Source organism: Dendrobates tinctorius, unplaced genomic scaffold (assembly GCF_039654945.1).
Source record: "Dendrobates tinctorius isolate UK_male_01 unplaced genomic scaffold, ASM3965494v1 ptg000058l, whole genome shotgun sequence".
Classification (NCBI taxonomy): domain Eukaryota; kingdom Metazoa; phylum Chordata; class Amphibia; order Anura; family Dendrobatidae; genus Dendrobates; species Dendrobates tinctorius.
Window position 1 is genome coordinate 21,415,967 of NW_027361726.1, and position 19,623 is coordinate 21,435,589.

The following is a 19,623-nucleotide window of genomic DNA, read 5'->3' on the forward strand; positions in this document are numbered from 1 at the left end:
CCCGTTTAATGAGGAGGTATGCGATAAATGGGGAAAAAGCTCCCAGGCTAGATGCCGCCATTGCTAGTACCTCCAGGGGGATAGCATTGCCATTTGAGGACATGGGCGCCCTAAAAGATCCCCTTGACAAGAAAGCGGATACTTTTCTAAAATCTGCTTGGAAGGCATCGGCTTGGTCGTTCAAACCCGGGGTAGCCGCCACTTGTACAGCGCGTGCTATGGTCAAGTGGTTGGACGAATTAAGTGACCAAATTTAAAAATAAATGTCCAAGAGAGACACTACTGGAGGCAATACCTTCCCTACAGAAGGCAGCGGGATTCCTGGCTGACGCTGCAGTAGATTCCGGCCGAGGTGCCGCTCGTGCATGCGCCCTTTCGAATTCAGGCCACAGAGCTCTTTGGTTAAAAAACTGGTCGGCAGACTTCCAGTCAAAGGTCAAACTCTGTGCCGTCCCCTGTGAGGGTCAATACCTGTTTGGGAAAGCATTGGGCGAAATTTTAGAAAAAGCGTCAGATAAGAAAAAACGGTTTCCAACCCCCTTCCCTAGGCGTTGGTAGACTGAAGCTCGCTCGTCCTTTCGTGGAGCAGGGAATAGAGGGAGCCGGGGGCGGCCAGACGATAGAGCCTTGCGGGGCAGACCCTGAAAGGAAAGAGAGAGGATTCCTCTTTAGCAAAACCACCCCGAGACCCGATACTAAGCAATGACGCCAGGGCGGTTGGGGGAAGGCTTCGGTTCTTTGTTCAGCAATGGGTAGCATTGCCCGCCTCAAAGTGGGTAACCGACCTGTTAGCCGGGGGCCTACGACTACATTTTCTAAGCCTTCCACCGCATCGAGTAAAAGTGACCCAGGTAGCCAAAAAGAACCAGGCCACGCTGGAAAAGGAGATTCAACTCCTCATACAAAAAGAGATAATAATAAAAGTACCGTATCATCAGGTAGGGAAGGGGTTTTACAGCACTCTGTTCCTCACGCCAAAACCAGATGGGTCACTAAGAACAATATTCAATCTCAAAGCCCTGAACCAGTACATCAGGACAGAAAAATTCAAAATGGAGACCTTGGGATCAGCAGTGAAGCTACTCGACCCTGGCTGCTACATGACAGTAATAGATTTTGCCGACGCCTATTACCATGTGCCAATATGGGGAGAACATCAGCAATATCTAAGATTGGTAGTAGAGATTGCTCAAGTCCCCACTCATCTCCAGTACCAATGCCTACCCTTCGGAGTATCAGTAGCCCCTCGTATATTTACAAAAATCATCGGGGAGGTAGCGTCCTTTATAAGAAGGGAAAATATCCTGTTGGTACCCTATTTAGATGATTTCCTCGTCATAGCAAACGGCAAGCAAAGTTGCGAAAATGCAGTTACGGAGGTTCTGGAAATATTAACCAGGTTAGGCTGGATGATCAATCTAAAAAAATCCAGATTAACTACAGTTCAGTCACAAGAATTCCTTGGAATTCAGTTGGCCTCATTAAAACAGGAGTGCATTCTTCCAGAAAGGAAAGTTGGGGCTATCCAACAAAAAATACAGCGGATACAATCTGGTCGAGCCATTTCAATAAGAGAGGCAATGTCGCTCCTGGGCACTTTGACAGCAACAATCCCAGCGGTCCGGTGGGCACAGGCCTACACGAGAGAACTACAGTGGCAGATCCTATCTGAGCAGGGGAGGGGTCCTTACAATTTAAATCGGGAGATCATTCTCTCACTTCAAGTGCAGGATTCCCTAAAATGGTGGCTGAGCACCGAAAACTTAAACAGATCAGTGCCCTGGACTACTCAAAACTCGGTGGTACTAACCACGGATGCAAGTCCGAGTGGTTGAGGGGCACACATAGAGAAACGAACCCTACAGGGCCAGTGGGAACCCGTAACGAGGGATGCATCCTCAAATCTGAAAGAACTGGCGGCTGTAAGGCGAGCCCTTCTCCTAGTAAAACAAGAAGTGCAAGGGAGGCATGTCACAATATTATCCGACAACAACACGGTCATAGCATACATAAACAGGCAGGGTGGTACAAGGTCGGCAACCCTTATGGGAGAGGCCAGGGAATTATTCGCATGGGCGGAAAACAATTCTGTCCTTATCGGGTACACATTTAAAGGGGGCAGACAATTATCTAGCCAATTATTTAAGCCGTCATGTACTACACCAGGGAGAATGGTCCCTAAATCAAAAAATATTTGGGGAAATCTGCGCTGCCTGGGGCACACCGGAGGTAGACCTGTTTGCTACAAGACAAAATCGGAAAGTGGACAGGTTCTACTCCCTAAATCCAAGAGAACGACCAGAGGGGGTGGATTCGCTGCTACACCGCTGAAAATTTTGTCTGGCGTATGCATTCCCCCCCCCCCGTTTCCATTGATTCCAGTAGTCTTAAAAAAGATCCGACAAGACAAATCTCGAATAATCCTGGTTGCGCCCTTCTGGCCGAAAAGGGCATGGTTCACATGGCTCAGACGCATGTCTATCTCGGACCCATGGATCCTCCAAGATACCCCGAATCTGCTATACCAGGGCTCAGTAGAACATCCCTGAGTTCACAGGCTGCACCTCACTGCGTGGAACTTGAGGGGACTCCTAGCAAAGGGTTTCTCAGTCCCGTTAGTAACCACCCTGCTCGCTAGCAGGAGAGAGGTAAATTCACGTAAATACCAGAAAATTTGGGAAAAATTCTTACAGTTCACGGGCCGACAATGGACTAGGACAGGCCAAAAAGTACCAATAAAAGAGATCCTAGAATTCCTCCAGAAAGGATTAGAAAAAGGACTGACCACAAGCACCTTAAAGGTGCAGGTATCGGCCCTGGGGGCGTTGTTTGATCAGAAATTGGCTGACCACCCATGGATCTATAGATTCATTCGGGCCTCCTTTACATCCAGGCCCACAAAATTGCCAACAAAGGTAGCTCCCTGGGATCTAAATTTAGTGTTAAGGGCACTGACATCGTCTCCATTTGAGCCTATTGCTTCCATCTCAATAAAGGTGCTAACGCTAAAAACAGTACTCTTGGTGGCCCTGAATTCAGTTCGTCGTGTCTGCGAGCTGCAGGCAATATCCGTAATTCCACCATATACCACCTTTTTGGATGATAGAGTGATCATAAAAACTGATCCGGCCTTCCTACCGAAGGTTAATTCCAAATTCCACAGGGAGCAGGAGATAATTTTGCCCTCGTTTTGTCTAAACCCCAAATCCCAGGGAGAGAAAACCTTCCATTGCCTAGATGTCAGACGTTGCCTGCTTCAGTATATAGAAGCTTCAAAATCATGGCGACAGTCATCAGCCCTTTTTGTCTCCTTTCAGGGGACAAACAGGGGTAAGAAAGCTTCAAAGTCAACGATTGCACGATGGCTTCGTGTATGGGTATTGCACTGGCTTATTCTTCAGGTCACACTCCCCCACTGGGTGTAACAGCTCACTCTAGGAGAGCTATAGCCACGTCCTGGGCTGAAAGGGCAAATGCTTTGGTTGAGCAGATTTGTAAGGCAGTTGTATGGTCCTCGCCATCCACTTTCTTCTGTCACTATAGACTAGACCTAGGGCCCTCAAATCTGGCCTTTGGGAGAAAAGTGTTGTCTGCTGTTGTCCCACCCTATGAGTCTATTCTATCTTTCCTCTCATGTCTGCGGTGCTGTTATGGGGAAGGGAAAAAATGATAATTACTTACCGGTAATTTGATTTTCCAGAGCCAAGACAGCACCGCATTGTTCCTGCCCTATCTTGGTGATGGTTGTGTGGTGCACCAGAAACTTTAAAGTTGTATCTGGATATGTAAATCTATGTGAAAATATATATAGAAAAAAAAAAAAAAAAGGAAAAAGGTGAATATTAGTGACACTGTTATATAACATGTATATATACTAATAAGGCGGTTACCTTTGCATACTCTGAAACAAACTGAGGAGAGAGGTGCCGCCCCCTTCTTATGTCTCTGCTACAGGTTACCGGTTTCCGGGGGGGCGGATACCATCTCTCATGTCTGCGGTGCTGTCAAGGCTCTGGAAAATCAAATTACTGGTAAGTAATTATCATTTTTCCCGGAGTCCACTGCACAGGAAACCCATGGAATTGCTGGGGCTCCACCGGAGACAAACGCAGCAGCATCACCAGGCAGCATTGCCAGGCGCCTGCAGCAGCGCCAGAGACACCCGCAGCATCAGGAGCTAGCAGCTGCGCCGCCACTCATCGAAACACCCCCTCATCCCATCCTGCAGCATCACCCTACTCCTGCCTCCTCCAGCAGTGACCCTGCGACCCCGCTTCACTGTATGCACCATCCCTGATAAGCAATAAGACGCATGGATTATAAGAAGCACCACCATTTTATTAAAAAAAAGTTTTTCCTATTTTTTTTCCTCAAAATGTGGGGTGTATCTTAGAATCCGGAGCGTCTTATAATCTGAAAAAGACGGTACTTGTTTTCCACCATAATTTGCAAAATAAATCTTGTTTTCTCATTTAAACTCTCATAGTGGTCTACCTATGATGTCAATTACAGGCCTCTCTCATCTTTTTAAGTGGGAGAACTTGCACAATTGGTGGCTGACTAAATGCTTTTTTTTTTCCCCACTGTACTCTTCAAAATTAAACACCTCGTCTGTGAGGCTGAAGATAATGGCAGTGGTAGAACTGTCAAGAAAACCCAAGTTCTCTTGCTCTTGCCAGTCCTGTAGTCACTCATCATAACTGCTTACCTCAATCAGAGCTTTTTTTCCGTTAGTAATCTGTTGAACATCCAGCAATATACAATGACTCGGGTCCACATAAGCAGCTGCCAGAGGAATGTTATTTTTGAATAGCAGAGTCTCGCTCTGTTTCATTGAAGCAGCAATGCCATCTGCGATTAAATATCCTCTTTGGGGCAAAATAAACAGCAAGTTCTTCCACTCCTTTATGAAAATACCAGTAGTTGAATTCTCAGCTTCTAATTTTTTTGTGCTGAAGCAGTTCCTTCAATTCAGCCACCAGTGTCCATTGATCTTCATATAGTGTTATCGCTCAATCATTAAATAGGTGCTGCCCCAAGCATATTGCGATGCATTGGTTAGATGAAAAACCACCAGTCAAAAAAGTTTGTGAATAAAATAAACTTTATTGCCCTCATAGAAAGGAATATTTACATTAAGAGAGGTCAACATACAAAATTTGAAAATGTGTGGGGCGGATGGATTGTCCGGGTGTGGCGAGTGTTGAGTTGTTGCAGAGTAGGTTGGGAGTCGGTTAATTACCTCTGCAGATATTGTACTTGTGCGGCTGAGCTTTTGTGAAGTGGTGTATAAATTTATCAAGAGGAGATTTACTAGTTTGATAAAGGATATTGGGATGGGGTTTGGGGTGGGGGGGTGGGGAGGGAGAGGGGGCGTGGGATACTGGATATAGGGGCTAGTTCATGTTAAATGAAAATGTTACAATCTGCTTTGTAATTTTGGTATCTGTCTGAAGTTTGTGTCAGACTGTATTACATTTTTGATATATGCCTTAAAGGGAATCTGTCACCCCTTTTTTTCGAATATGAGCTGCCGGCACCGACATCAGGGGCTTATCTACAGCATTATGTAATGCTGTAGATAAGCCCCCGATGTAACCTGAAAGAGAAGAAAAGCGAGTTAGATTATACTCACCCAGGGGCGGTTCGGGTCCGGTTTTGGTCCGATGGGTGTCGCGGTCCCGTCCGGCGCCTCCCATCTTCATACGATGCCGTCCTCTTCTTTCCTTCCTGTCGTGGTTCTGGCGCACTGCTCTGCTCTGCCCTGTTGAGGGCAGAGCAGAGTCCTGCAGTACGCAGGCGCCAGGAGAGGTACTTGGAACTTTCAATCTCAGGCATTTCTTAGGGTACAGCTCAGCAAATTTTTCACATCATGATGCTTCACAGTCTATGAAGAGAGCAAGTTTTTGCTGAATCCTACCCCAGAAAAAAACTGAAACTGGTGGTAGAGCTAATAACATGAAGAGACTGAGATCAACTAACCTCTTCAAACTTGAGCTCAGAGGAAAAGCAAACTAAAACATGAAGCATACAGAGAAAACATATACTGAACTATCGATTTCGGCACAGTTTATTAAAAGTTTTTAGATAGGCTTTATGAAGTACTTGCCTTAATTCTGTTTTCATGTTCACCCTAGCAGTACTTGAGATGAGTGCAGGGCTGCAGGCGTTCCTTATCAGTGCCTTTTTGCTCTGATCTGTGGAGGCGCAGCCTTACTACTGAGCATGCACATAAAGTGCAGATTCATCTCAACTAAAAGTCGAGATCCTTTGATCAGGAATAGAACAGACATTTATAGGACATTTCATAACTTTACGAAATTTTTATGAAAAAATTGTCAGCAAATCCTGCATTTTAATACTGTACCCAATTTATTATATGTTTTAGCAGTCGGTCCATTTTATATCAACTCTGACTCCACCAAAATGGACACAGACTCCACAGCCCTGGTTATAAGAGGCTAAAATCAGTCACATATGATGTAATGTCTGGAGGTTATATCAGTACTGGAGCATTATAAGAGGGGCTGATATCAGTCACATATGGTGTAATGTCTGGGGGTTATATCAGTACTGGAGCATTATAAGAGGGGCTGATATCAGTCACATATGATGTAATGTCTGGAGGTTATATCAGTACTGGAGCATTATAAGAGGGGCTGATATCAGTCACATATGATGTAATGTCTGGGGGTTATATCAGTACTGGAGCATTATAAGAGGGGCTGATATCAGTCACATATGGTGTAATGTCTGGGGGTTATATCAGTACTGGAGCATTATAAGAGGGGCTGATATCAGTCACATATGGTGTAATGTCTGGGGGTTATATCAGTACTGGAGCATTATAAGAGGGGCTGATATCAGTCACATATGGTGTAATGTCTGGGGGTTATATCAGTACTGGAGCATTATAAGAGGGGCTGATATCAGTCACATATGATGTAATGTCTGTGGGTTATATCAGTACTGGAGCATTATAAGAGGGGCTGATATCAGTCACTTATGATGTAATGTCTGGGGGTTATATCCGTGCTGGAGTGTTATAAGAGGGGCTGATATCAGTCACATATGGTGTAATGTCTGGGGGTTATATCAGTACTGGAGCATTATAAGAGGGGCTGATATCAGTCACATATGATGTAATGTCTGGGGGTTATATCAGTACTGGAGCATTATAAGAGGGGCTGATATCAGTCACTTATGATGTAATGTCTGGGGGTTATATCCGTGCTGGAGTGTTATAAGAGGCTGATATCAGTCACATATGGTGTAATGTCTGGAGGTTATATCAGTACTGGAGCATTATAAGAGGGGCTGATATCAGTCACATATGATGTAATGTCTGGAGGTTATATCAGTAATAGAGCATTATAAGAGGCTGATATCAGTCCCACATTTATAAATAAGCTTTATATTATATCGGTGCTGGAGTATTCGCGTTGACCATCCTATCAGAGTAATTCCTGCCATAAATAATAGATCCTAAAAGATCCTGCTATTCCAGATGTCGCATCATTCCAGGATTATGTTTTGATAATACATTCTGATCCTGGGAAAGCCACGAATCCCCCTCTCATTGTATCACCGTTCAGTCGTGGAAGACTCTCTCCATTTGTTTATCTGTGACCCTGAAATTTGTATTTTAGCTTGTAGTCTGTGCTTGTGAGCATCATTGATTTCTCTTTCTATAGCGAGTTCAAGGAAGATATTTTACCAAGTGAGAGGAGGGACATTTCTCATAAACCATTGGGTATAATAAAGTCCTATTCTTTTTCTATAGCTGCAGGAGTGGTTACTACTGCATGTACACCAATACCTGGAATTTCCGCTGTTACCACTATTGACTATATTGTTTCTTTTCCTCTTCTAGGAAGCGAGGGATTGAAGTTGTACAGGTGAGTTGGATCACTTTCTATTTTCAGACTTCATATATTGCATATGGAATAGTTGGTTTTATCTGACATCCTAATCCAGATAAATCATTGAAAACCCTGTGGCTGTGTTCACACACAGCGTTTTTTTTCACGGTTTTCCCGCGGATTTAGCAAAAAATCCCCTTAAAATAAGCTTCCCATTCATTTTAATGCATTTTGCACTTTTTGTGCATATTGATGCGCTTTTTTACCGCGAAAAAACGCTTCGTGGTAAAAACGCAGCATGCTCATTAATCTCATGGAAAATTCTGCATTTCTAGCTATTTTCTGTGTGTCTGGGGACGCGCGGCAAAAACACGCGTTTTCTGGGAAGGAGTCCGGTTTTTATGCAGAAATTTTCTGCATACGTGTGCACATAGCCTGACAGTGGAAATCATGCTTATGTACACAGAGACTCCACCAGCAGAATAGTGAGTGCAGCTCTGGAGTATAATACAAGATGTAACTCAGGATCAGTAATGTGTGTACACAGTGAGTGCACCAGCAGAATAGTGAGTGCAGCTCTGGAGTATCACAGGATGTAACTCAGGATCAGTAATGTATGTACACAGTGACTGCACCAGCAGAATAGTGAGTGCAGCTCTGGAGTATAATGAAGGACGTAACTCAGGATCCGTAATGTATGTACACAGTGACTGCACCAGCAGAATAGTGAGTGCAGCTCTGGGGTATAATACAGGATGTAACTCAGGATCAGTAACGTAATGTGTGTACACAGTGACTGCACCAGCAGAATAGTGAGTGCAGCTCTGGAGTATAATACAGGATGTAACTCAGGATCAGTAACGTAATGTGTGTACACAGTGACTGCACCAGCAGAATAGTGAGTGCAGCTCTGGAGTATCACAGGATGTAACTCAGGATCAGTAATGTATGTACACAGTGACTGCACCAGCAGAATAGTGAGTGCAGGTCTGGAGTATAATGAAGGACGTAACTCAGGATCCGTAATGTATGTACACATTGACTGCACCAGCAGAATAGTGAGTGCAGCTCTGGGGTATAATACAGGATGTAACTCAGGATCAGTAACGTAATGTATGTACACAGTGACTGCACCAGCAGAATAGTGAGTGCAACTCTGGGGTATAATACAGGATGTAACTCAGGATCAGTAATGTAATGTATGTACACAGTGACTGCACCAGCAGAATAGTGAGCACAGCTCTGGGGTATAATACAGGATGTAACTGAAGATCGATACCATATACATAATGTAACGTACACAGTAACTACTCTGTATTTATTCATAAACTAGAAGGCTCAGGATTACCATATAATATAGAGCATCACATTTTATACTCTTGTTCAAGTTCCAGATGATTTTTCCTTTTGAAGGAAAAAAGTTATATTTGCATTTCCTTTCATAAATGTTTATCTCGCCTTCCTGTGCTGCCTTGGAAGGCCCCGCTTGAAGGCGGAGGAGCTGCCAGCTTATTTGTGCCCTGATAGCAAAAAAACTTGTATTCAAATGTGGTAATCTTATGTCCCAGTTAAGTGACAGCTCGAAACGCTGCAAAAATCCTTCAGCTGCTGCTTTCTGCAAAATGTCAAGTTTGTTCTCAGTTAAAAAAAATCTTTTTTTTTTTCAAAAATTTTTATTGAATCTTTTATAATTAACAAGTGGGGGAGAGTGGTAAGGGAAAATGGGGTAAGTAGGTTGGAAATTGAGGGGTTTGTTTATTAACAGAGAGGGGAAAGGGAAAGAGGACGTTGGGAAACAGCATAGGGAGAACTTAGTTTGTTACAACATATCAAATAGGGGGAAATAACACTGAAGTATAAACAAAAGAAACTATGTAAAAGTATAACTAAACAAATTATGAGGTAGGATTTGTTACCCACAATATTACCATACTGTATATGTAAGAACAAGACAAACAATATTTAGGTGGATTCGGTGATGAGACAGAAATCTAGGGGAAAGTTGAGGTCCAATAATCCCATTTTTAGGTATTTATGATGGAAATTGTTAGCTAAAGCGTAGCTAAGGCTGGTTTCATACTTTCGTTTTTTAGCGCTGCGCTATCGTGCGCATGCGCATTGCTCCCCTATCTTTAACATGGCAGGCGCATGGTATAGCGCTTGTACGCGTTCATGTGCGTTTTCGTGCGCTGCGTTTTTTCCAGGTGTGCGCCCGACGCAACATGTTGCATTTTTCTGTGCGCCCAACTGCTGCCAACAAACACATGTGCACAGAATGCGCAAACAAACAACATTACAGTCTATGGGATCGCACGCGTGCGCTAGGACATGCCCACGGATGCGTTTTTAGAGTTAACATGGCGACAAACTGGTTAAATCGCATGCGCAAAAAAACAGCAAACGCATGCAAAACGCTTAATGCGTTTTTTTGCATGCGTTTGGAATGCGCACGAGGCGCAGCGCAAAAAAACGCAAGTGTGAAAGTAGCCTAAGCTCTAAAGAACCATGCAAAGAGGTTTTCTCAATGATATCGCACAACTTAGGAGGTAGAGCATTTTTCCATGAAAAAGCAATGGAATTTTTGAATACAAGAAAAATGTGAATCAGAGTTGTCTATAGGCAGGTTCGACGCTCTCCATCTCGATTGATAGGAGGGCCATCTGTGGAGTGACCAAAATTTTGAAAAATCATGTTTTTTAAGGAGGACCTGCAAAGTGACAACTACTCAAAAAAGCAAAGAAAAAAAGTTTTTCTCCTCTGTGTTAATAACAGCAATGCGATAGAAACACAACTATTATTTCTAAGGCTGCAGGGGACTCAATGCACAAAAGTGGAATACATAAGTCAGTTCTTCCTGGTTATGAGTAAAATGCAAGGCAAGATGAACACTGACACAGAAATGGCAAGGCTCCTTTTCCCTTATCCTTGTATGCATGGCTCCCCCGTCCTCTGTCCTTGTATGCATGTTTCCTATTAAAAAAACAAACCTCCTACTTGCTTAGCCTGCGCACCCTCGCTACATCTCGTTCCGGCACCAGCAGCTCTTCCTGCCGAGTGATCGCGTGGCCCCGCTCATTACGGTAATGAATATTCACTCCACGCCTATGGGAGTAGAGAGGTGTGCATATTCATTACCTTATTAAGCGGGGCCACGTGATCACTCGGCAGGAAGAGCTGCTGGCGCCGGAACTAACGAGATGTAGCGAGGTCGCGCAGGAAGGTTAGTAGGATATCTTCTCGAAGCCGGCGGCTGTGGGTGTCAATGTATGCACTATAAGAGAAATAAATGTTCCTTTCTCTTTAGCAGCGGGCACAGTTACAGCCGCCAGCTCCTGCACCTTCCCCACCGACTTTCTGGAACAATTGACTCGTGTATATGCCGAGGGGGGTGTTTTCAGCATAAGAAAATGTGCTGAAAAACTCTGCTTATACATAAGTATATACGGTAATTATTTAGGTGCAGCCGCTATAACCTGTGCCTCTCCTCTGTATAAATATATATGTATAGCCGGCATAACCTGGGCATCTCCTGTATATAATTATACATTTACAGCCGGTATAACCTGGGCATCTCCTGTATATAATTATATATGTATAGCTGGTATAACCTGGGCATCTCCTGTATATAATTATACATTTACAGCCGGTATAACCTGGGCATCTCCTGTATATAATTATATATGTATAGCTGGTATAACCTGGGCATCTCCTGTATATAATTATACATTTACAGCCGGAATAACCTGGGCATCTCCTGTATATAATTATATATGTATAGCTGGTATAACCTGGGCATCTCCTGTATATAATTATATATGTATAGCTGGTATAACCTGGGCATCTGTATATAATTATTTATATATGTGCAGCTGGTATAACCTGGACATCTCCTGTATATAATTATATATGTACAGCTGGTATAACCTGGGCATCCCCTGTATATAATTAATATAATTAGATTCACTACCTTTCAAAAGTTTGGGGTCACCCAGACAATTTTGTGTTTACCATGAAAACTCATACTTTTATTAATAAAATGAGTAGCTAAATAAATTTAAAATCTAGTCCAGACATTGACAAGGTTCGAAAAAAAGATTTTTATTTGAAATAATAATTTTCTTCTTCAAACTTTGCTTTCGTCAAAGAATGTTCCCTTTGCAGCAATTACAGCATTGCAGACCTTTGGCATTCTAGCAATTCAGCTCCAACAAAGTGTTAATCTGCACAGCGGGGAAGCCCATTCATTGCACAAGTAATTGTGTGAGCTGGTACTGCAAACATGCGTACCGCGAGAGGTGCTCCATGAACCGGGGTGCCACTCCAAAGGAATTGGCCACAATGAATCCAATACATCCTCCCTATGCCGATGTTTTTAAGTATTGGAATAAATACGTTTTTAACCGGTGAGTGCCATCCGTTTTTTTCTTTTTGTATTCATTCTAGCAATTCATCTTCTGAGGTAATCTGGAAAAATTTCCCCCCATGCTTCCAGAAGCCCCTCCCACAAGTTGTTTTGTCTTGATGGGCACTTTTTGCGTACCATACGGTCAAGCTGCTCCCACAACAGCTCAGTGGGGTTGACTGCTCTGGCCACTCCATTGCAGATGGAATACCAGCTGCCTGCTTCTTCCTGAAATAGTTCTTGCATAATTTGGAGGTGTGCTTTGGGTCCTTGTCCTGTTATAGGATGAAATTGGCTCTAATCAAGCGCTGTCCACAGGGTATGGCATGGTGTTGCAAAATGGAGTGATAGCCTTCCTTATTCAAAATCCCTTTTACCTTGTACAAATCTCTCACTTTACCAGCACCAAAGCAACCCCAGACAACTATCACATTACCTCCACCATGCTTGACATATGGCGTCAGGCACTCTTCCAGCATCTTTTCAGTTCTGCATCTCACAAAGGTTCTTCTGTGTGATCCAAACACCTCAAACTTGGATTCGTCTGTCCATAACACTTTTTTCCAATCTTCCTCTGTCCAATGTCTGTGTTCTTTTACCAATATTAATCTTTTCCTTTTATTAGCCAGTCTCAGATATGGCTTTCTTTACCACTCTGCCCTGAAGGCCAGCATCCCGGAGTTGCCTCTTCACTGTAGATGTTGACACTGGTGTTTTGCGTGTACTATTTAATGAATCTGCCAGTTGAGGACATATGAGGCGTCGATTTCTCAAACTACAGACTCTAATGTACTTGTCTTGTTGCTCAGTTGTGTAGCGGGGCCTCCTGCTTCTCTTTCTACTCTGGTTAGAGCCTGTTTGTGCTCTCCTCTGAAGGGAGTAGTACACGTCGTTGTAGGAAATCTTCAGTTTCTTGGCAATTTCTCGCATGGAATAACCTTCCTTTTTTAAGAACAAGAATAGACTGTCGAGCTTCACATGAAAATTATTTTTTTCTGGCCATTTTGAGAGTTTAAAGGAACCAAAAGTGTAATGCTCCAGATTCTCAACTAGCTCTAAGGAAGGTCAGGTTTATAGCTTCTCTAATCAGCCAAACTGTTTTCAGCTGTGCTAACATACTTGCACAAGGGTATTCTATCCATCCATTAGCCTTCTTACACAGTTAGCAAACACAAAGTACCATAAGAACACTGGAGTGATGGTTGTTGGAAATGGGCCTCTATACACCTATGAAGATATTGCATTACAAACCAGACGTTTGCTGCTAGAATAGTCATTTACCACATTAACAATGTATAGTGTATTTCTGAATCATTTAATGTTAGCTTCATTGGCAAAAATTGTGCTTTTCTTTCAAAAATAAGGAAATTTCTAATTGACCCTAAACTTTTGAACGGTAGTGTAGGTACAGCTGGTATAACCTGGGTATCTCCTGTATATAATTATATATGTACATCTGGTATAACCTGGACATCTCCTGTGTATATGTAATATAATTTATATATGTACAGCTGTACATATATAATTTATACCGGAGATGCCAAGGATATACCAGCTGTACATATATAATTATATACAGAGGATGGCCAGGTTATACCGGCTATACATATATAATTATATACAGGAGATGCCCAGGTTATACCAGCTGTACATATAATTTATACACAGGAGATGCCAAGGATATACCAGGTGTACATATGTAATTATATACAGAGGATGGCCAGGTTATACCGGCTGTCCATATATATACAGGAGATGCCAAGGTTATACCTCCTGTGCATATCTAATTATACTAGATGGAGGCCCAATGCTATCGCATCGAGAGGGTGGTAATGTCACGGTGGGGGCAGGATCCGCAGCGTTGAGAATCTCTCCCCCCATGTGCTCACCCACCTATCCGCTCTCTCTTTCCCCATGTGCTGACTTCTCCCGTCTGTGCTGTCTTCTTTGACCTATCTACCCCATGTGCTATCCCCCTTGTCTGCTGTCTCTCCTTTCTGTGCTCTCCCTTACGTGCTGTCCTGTTTGAGCTGTCTCCCCCATGTGTTCTGTCTCTCTCACCCCTGTGTCTGACCGAACTTAAGTTCATTTTAAAAATTGTCTGTGTCTGACTGTGTACAGAGCATACCACATCATCTGAGCAGGGGAGGAAGCAAAAGACAATACAGACACTACAGCAGGAGATCACAGAGGATACATTTTGTGAGGTAAAATATTGTTTAAAAGCAGTCAGTGATATATTTTACCTCACAAAATGAATCTTCTGTGATCCCCTGCTGTAATGTCAGTATTCTCTTTTGCTTCCTCCCCTGCCCAGGAGAATGTGGTATGCTCCGTACACGGTCAGACACAGGCAATTTTTAAAATGAACTTAAGTTCGTGGGAAAACCCCTTTAATGTGACCGGCTTCCTCTGCCTGTAGACACGTTGTGCATCTGCCGCCAGGAGCAGCCGAATGATTCACTGCGCCTGCGCGGAATTCGCACAGGCGCAGTGCGACGGTGTTCCGCTGGTGGTACCGTACAAGAGGCTGCATGAGTGCCTAGAGTGTGTGTGTGTGGTGCGACGGTGTTCTGCTGGTGGTACTCCGCAATAGGTTGATACTAGCAGCAGTTTCCACATTGAGACAGCCATCATTTGGGTGTCCCAATATGGCAGTAGGTGAACTTCCTCTGCTTGGAATTCTGGGATACGGTGACATCTGGACAGAACAGGAAACGAAAACATTACAAGGCAATTATATAAATAGATACAGAAGATGCCCGGGTTATACCAGGTGCTCATATATAATTATATACAGAGGATGCCCAGGTTATACCCAGGTGCTCATATATAATTATATACAGGAGATGTCCGGGTTATACCAGCTCTACATATATAATTATATACAGGAGATGTCCAGGTTATACCAGCTGTACATGTATAATTATATACAGGAGATGTCCAGGTTATACCAGCTGTACATATATAATTATATACAGGAGATGTCCAGGTTATACCGGCTGTACATATATAATTATATACAGGAGATGCCCAGGTTATACCAGCTGTACATATATAATTATATACAGGAGATGTCCAGGTTATACCAGCTGTACATATATAATTATATACAGGAGATGTCCAGGTTATACCGGCCGTACATATATAATTATATACAGGAGATGTCCAGGTTATACCAGCTGTACATATATAATTATATACAGGAGATGTCCAGGTTATACCGGCTGTACATATATAATTATATACAGGAGATGCCCAGGTTATACCGGCTGTACATATATAATTATATACAGGAGATGCCCAGGTTATACCGGCTGTACATATATAATTATATACAGGAGATGCCCAGGTTATACCGGCTGTACATATATTATTATACACAGGAGATGTCCAGGTTATACCAGATGTACATATATAATTATATACAGGAGATGTCCAGGTTATACCAGCTGTACATATATAATTATATACAGGAGATGTCCAGGTTATACCAGATGTACATATATAATTATATACAGGAGATGCCCAGGTTATACCGGCTGTACATATATAATTATATACAGGAGATGCCCAGGTTATATCAGCTGTACATATATAATTATACACAGGAGACGCCCAGGTTATACCAGCTGTACATATATAATTATATACAGGAGATGCCCAGGTTATACCAGCTGTACATATATTATTATACACAGGAGATGTCCAGGTTATACCAGCTGTACATATATAATTATATTCAGGAGATGTCCAGGTTATACCATCTGTACATATATAATTATATACAGGAGATGTCCAGGTTATACCAGCTGTACATATATAATTATATACAGGAGATGTCCAGGTTATACCGGCTGTACATATATAATTATATACAGGAGATGCCCAGGTTAAACCAGCTGTACATATATAATTGTATACAGGAGATGTCCAGGTTATACCATCTGTACATATATAATTATATACAGGAGATGTCCAGGTTATACCGGCTGTACATATATAATTATATACAGGAGATGTCCAGGTTATACCAGCTGTACATATATAATTATATACAGGAGATGCCCAGGTTATACCAGCTGTACATATATTATTATACACAGGAGATGTCCAGGTTATACCAGCTGTACATATATAATTATATTCAGGAGATGTCCAGGTTATACCATCTGTACATATATAATTATATACAGGAGATGTCCAGGTTATACCAGCTGTACATATATAATTATATACAGGAGATGTCCAGGTTATACCGGCTGTACATATATAATTATATACAGGAGATGCCCAGGTTAAACCAGCTGTACATATATAATTGTATACAGGAGATGTCCAGGTTATACCATCTGTACATATATAATTATATACAGGAGATGTCCAGGTTATACCGGCTGTACATATATAATTATATACAGGAGATGTCCAGGTTATACCAGCTGTACATATATAATTATATACAGGAGATGTCCAGGTTATACCGGCTGTACCTATATAATTATACACAGGAGATGCCCAGGTTATACCAGCTGTACATATATAATTATATACAGGAGATGTCCAGGTTATACCGGCTGTACATATATAATTATATACAGGAGATGCCCAGGTTATACCAGCTGTACATATATTATTATACACAGGAGATGTCCAGGTTATACCAGCTGTACATATATAATTATATTCAGGAGATGTCCAGGTTATACCATCTGTACATATATAATTATATACAGGAGATGTCCAGGTTATACCAGCTGTACATATATAATTATATACAGGAGATGTCCAGGTTATACCGGCTGTACATATATAATTATATACAGGAGATGCCCAGGTTAAACCAGCTGTACATATATAATTGTATACAGGAGATGTCCAGGTTATACCATCTGTACATATATAATTATATACAGGAGATGTCCAGGTTATACCGGCTGTACATATATAATTATATACAGGAGATGTCCAGGTTATACCAGCTGTACATATATAATTATATACAGGAGATGTCCAGGTTATACCGGCTGTACATATATAATTATATACAGGAGATGCCCAGGTTAAACCAGCTGTACATATATAATTGTATACAGGAGATGTCCAGGTTATACCATCTGTACATATATAATTATATACAGGAGATGTCCAGGTTATACCGGCTGTACATATATAATTATATACAGGAGATGTCCAGGTTATACCAGCTGTACATATATAATTATATACAGGAGATGTCCAGGTTATACCGGCTGTACCTATATAATTATACACAGGAGATGCCCAGGTTATACCAGCTGTACATTTATAATTATATACAGGAGATGTCCAGGTTATACCAGCTGTACATATATAATTGTATACAGGAGATGTCCAGGTTATACCAGCTGTACATATATAATTATATACAGGAGATGCCCAGGTTATACCGGCTGTACATATATAATTATATACAGGAGATGTCCAGGTTATACCAGCTGTACATATATAATTATATACAGGAGATGTCCAGGTTATACCGGCTGTACCTATATAATTATACACAGGAGATGCCCAGGTTATACCGGCTGTACATATATAATTATATACAGGAGATGCCCAGGTTAAACCAGGGTATGTGTAACTCATGTTTCATTATTTCAGCATGTTGAAGAACGTGATCAGTCAGCGATGTGACTAGTTTCCCAATGATAACTTTTGGCTGCCAGAAATAAGTCCATGCAGTGTTTTCATAGGCACAAACATTACTCTCCCTGGGGGGATGTTGTTTGCTCAGTGAAGGGTCTACTCTAGATGTGTGGTTTCTCCTTTAATGTCCTGTTGTGTTTGGTATAATGATCTCCTGTCGTTCATTCCCTCTTGTCTTCTGGGAAGTTGATACATTTCCAGCATGAGGGCAGCGAGTGTTCGGCTTCGCCTCTCCGCATCTGGTGATCTGTGATTCCAGGGCCATGATTAAAAGGACTTTTACGCTTGTTGCCGTCCCAGGCTTCTAATGCAGCTATGTGGCATGGATGCAGTTGTTTGTATATTGTGCAGCTCTCCCACGAGAAGTTGTCGTGTCTTCTGTGTAGTTTACCTGGGAGCAAAGAGCCTACAGGAACGAGTCACCAGTTCTGACCCCTCAGACCCTCTGACTGCGCTATCTGAAGGATGAGGAGTGCAGGGTTACATACCTGGGGTGTTACTAATTAAGACTGCGTGAAAGAAAATTTGTGCGTAAACTGCTGCCAGGCGCATTTGACAGGACTGTGCAGTGCCCGAACTTTACCCACGTTTCTAAAAGTTGTAAAACTGCTGACTTTTCAATTTTTTTTTTAGCTAATTTCTACTCTGTTGTCTTTTTTTTTTTTTTTTTTTTTTGTACTCCTCATTATGGGCGTGTTTTCCTTATCCAGACTCCTTAGCCTGATTCATCATTTGAAACTTTTTGAAAAGTTGCTAAATTTTAGTACAATTTACTCCAGCCCCCTAGTGGAGTCTAGAAACTTTTTTTTTTTTTACCGTTAAAGACTAATGTGCAACTCCTTGCTCTAAAAAGGCGCAAAAAAGTTAGAAGAAAGATTTCATGCAAAATTCATCAATCCGTGTACACCATTTTGAAGAATTTGGCGCAAAAACAGCAACAAATAACAAGATGCGAACTGTTTTGTGCGTTTGACCCAAGTGATCAATTTTGCAAACATGTTGGCAAAATGACATCATGTAACATCAGGACGACTGATTAGCAACATAACCCATAGAGCTGCTGTTCTGACTGTGTGGGGATATTTGGAAAGTCTGCAGCCCGGGCCCCGGGGGTTTCCACTACGAGGGAGGACAGTTCAATTACAGGCTATTGATTGTGGGAGCGGCCAGAGAAGCTTCATAATGTAGCTTCCACTCTGGGGATGGTACTGCTCGGAGATGAGTGATCCATTACCTTCATTACATGCAGAGATCCCATGAGATGACACGTCCCGCCAGATCTGGAATCATTGCCCTAGAACAGACTAAACATCAGGATAACATTTCCTTGGTTGTTTTTATTTATATACGGTATATATTTTTTTTAAAAATACTAAACTATATAAATAACAAATTCTATAAGTTGTGGGGAAAACATACTGTATATATTTTTTTTAAAATCAGGATCTTGTTTATACATTGATTAAATAGTTTGTTCACTTTAACACCATTTTGTCTACATTGTTAAAATGCCTTTCTATTACCACAGTCATTGACTCCCAGCTGAAAACTGGCCATAGATATGTTATGTTCTGTATTCTACTTCAGAGCATCGCTCCTAATTCTGCTGACCGTTTTTTGTTTTTTTTTCAAGTTAGAGAACTTATCAGCTCAGCTGCTCTTTTCTAATGC

General features: G+C 42.0%; 1 protein-coding gene across 3 annotated transcripts in view; it reads left to right on the plus strand.

Annotated features, from left to right (window-relative positions):
• Positions 1-19,623, plus strand: part of ITPK1 (inositol-tetrakisphosphate 1-kinase) — a 122,476-nt gene that overhangs the window by 28,740 nt on the left and 74,113 nt on the right. Inside the window, exons 2-3 of one of the 3 annotated variants that reach the window (XM_073578123.1) lie at positions 3,955-4,031; positions 7,874-7,898. The exons of 1 other annotated variant lie outside the window; for it this stretch is intronic. Coding sequence is in view for 1 of the 2 variants with exons in the window: in XM_073578121.1 (XP_073434222.1) it covers positions 7,874-7,898 (25 nt within the window). In the remaining variant the exon portion in view is untranslated. The remainder of the gene's footprint in view (positions 1-3,954; positions 4,032-7,873; positions 7,899-19,623) is intronic. One more of the 3 variants, XM_073578121.1, reaches the window with a different exon arrangement.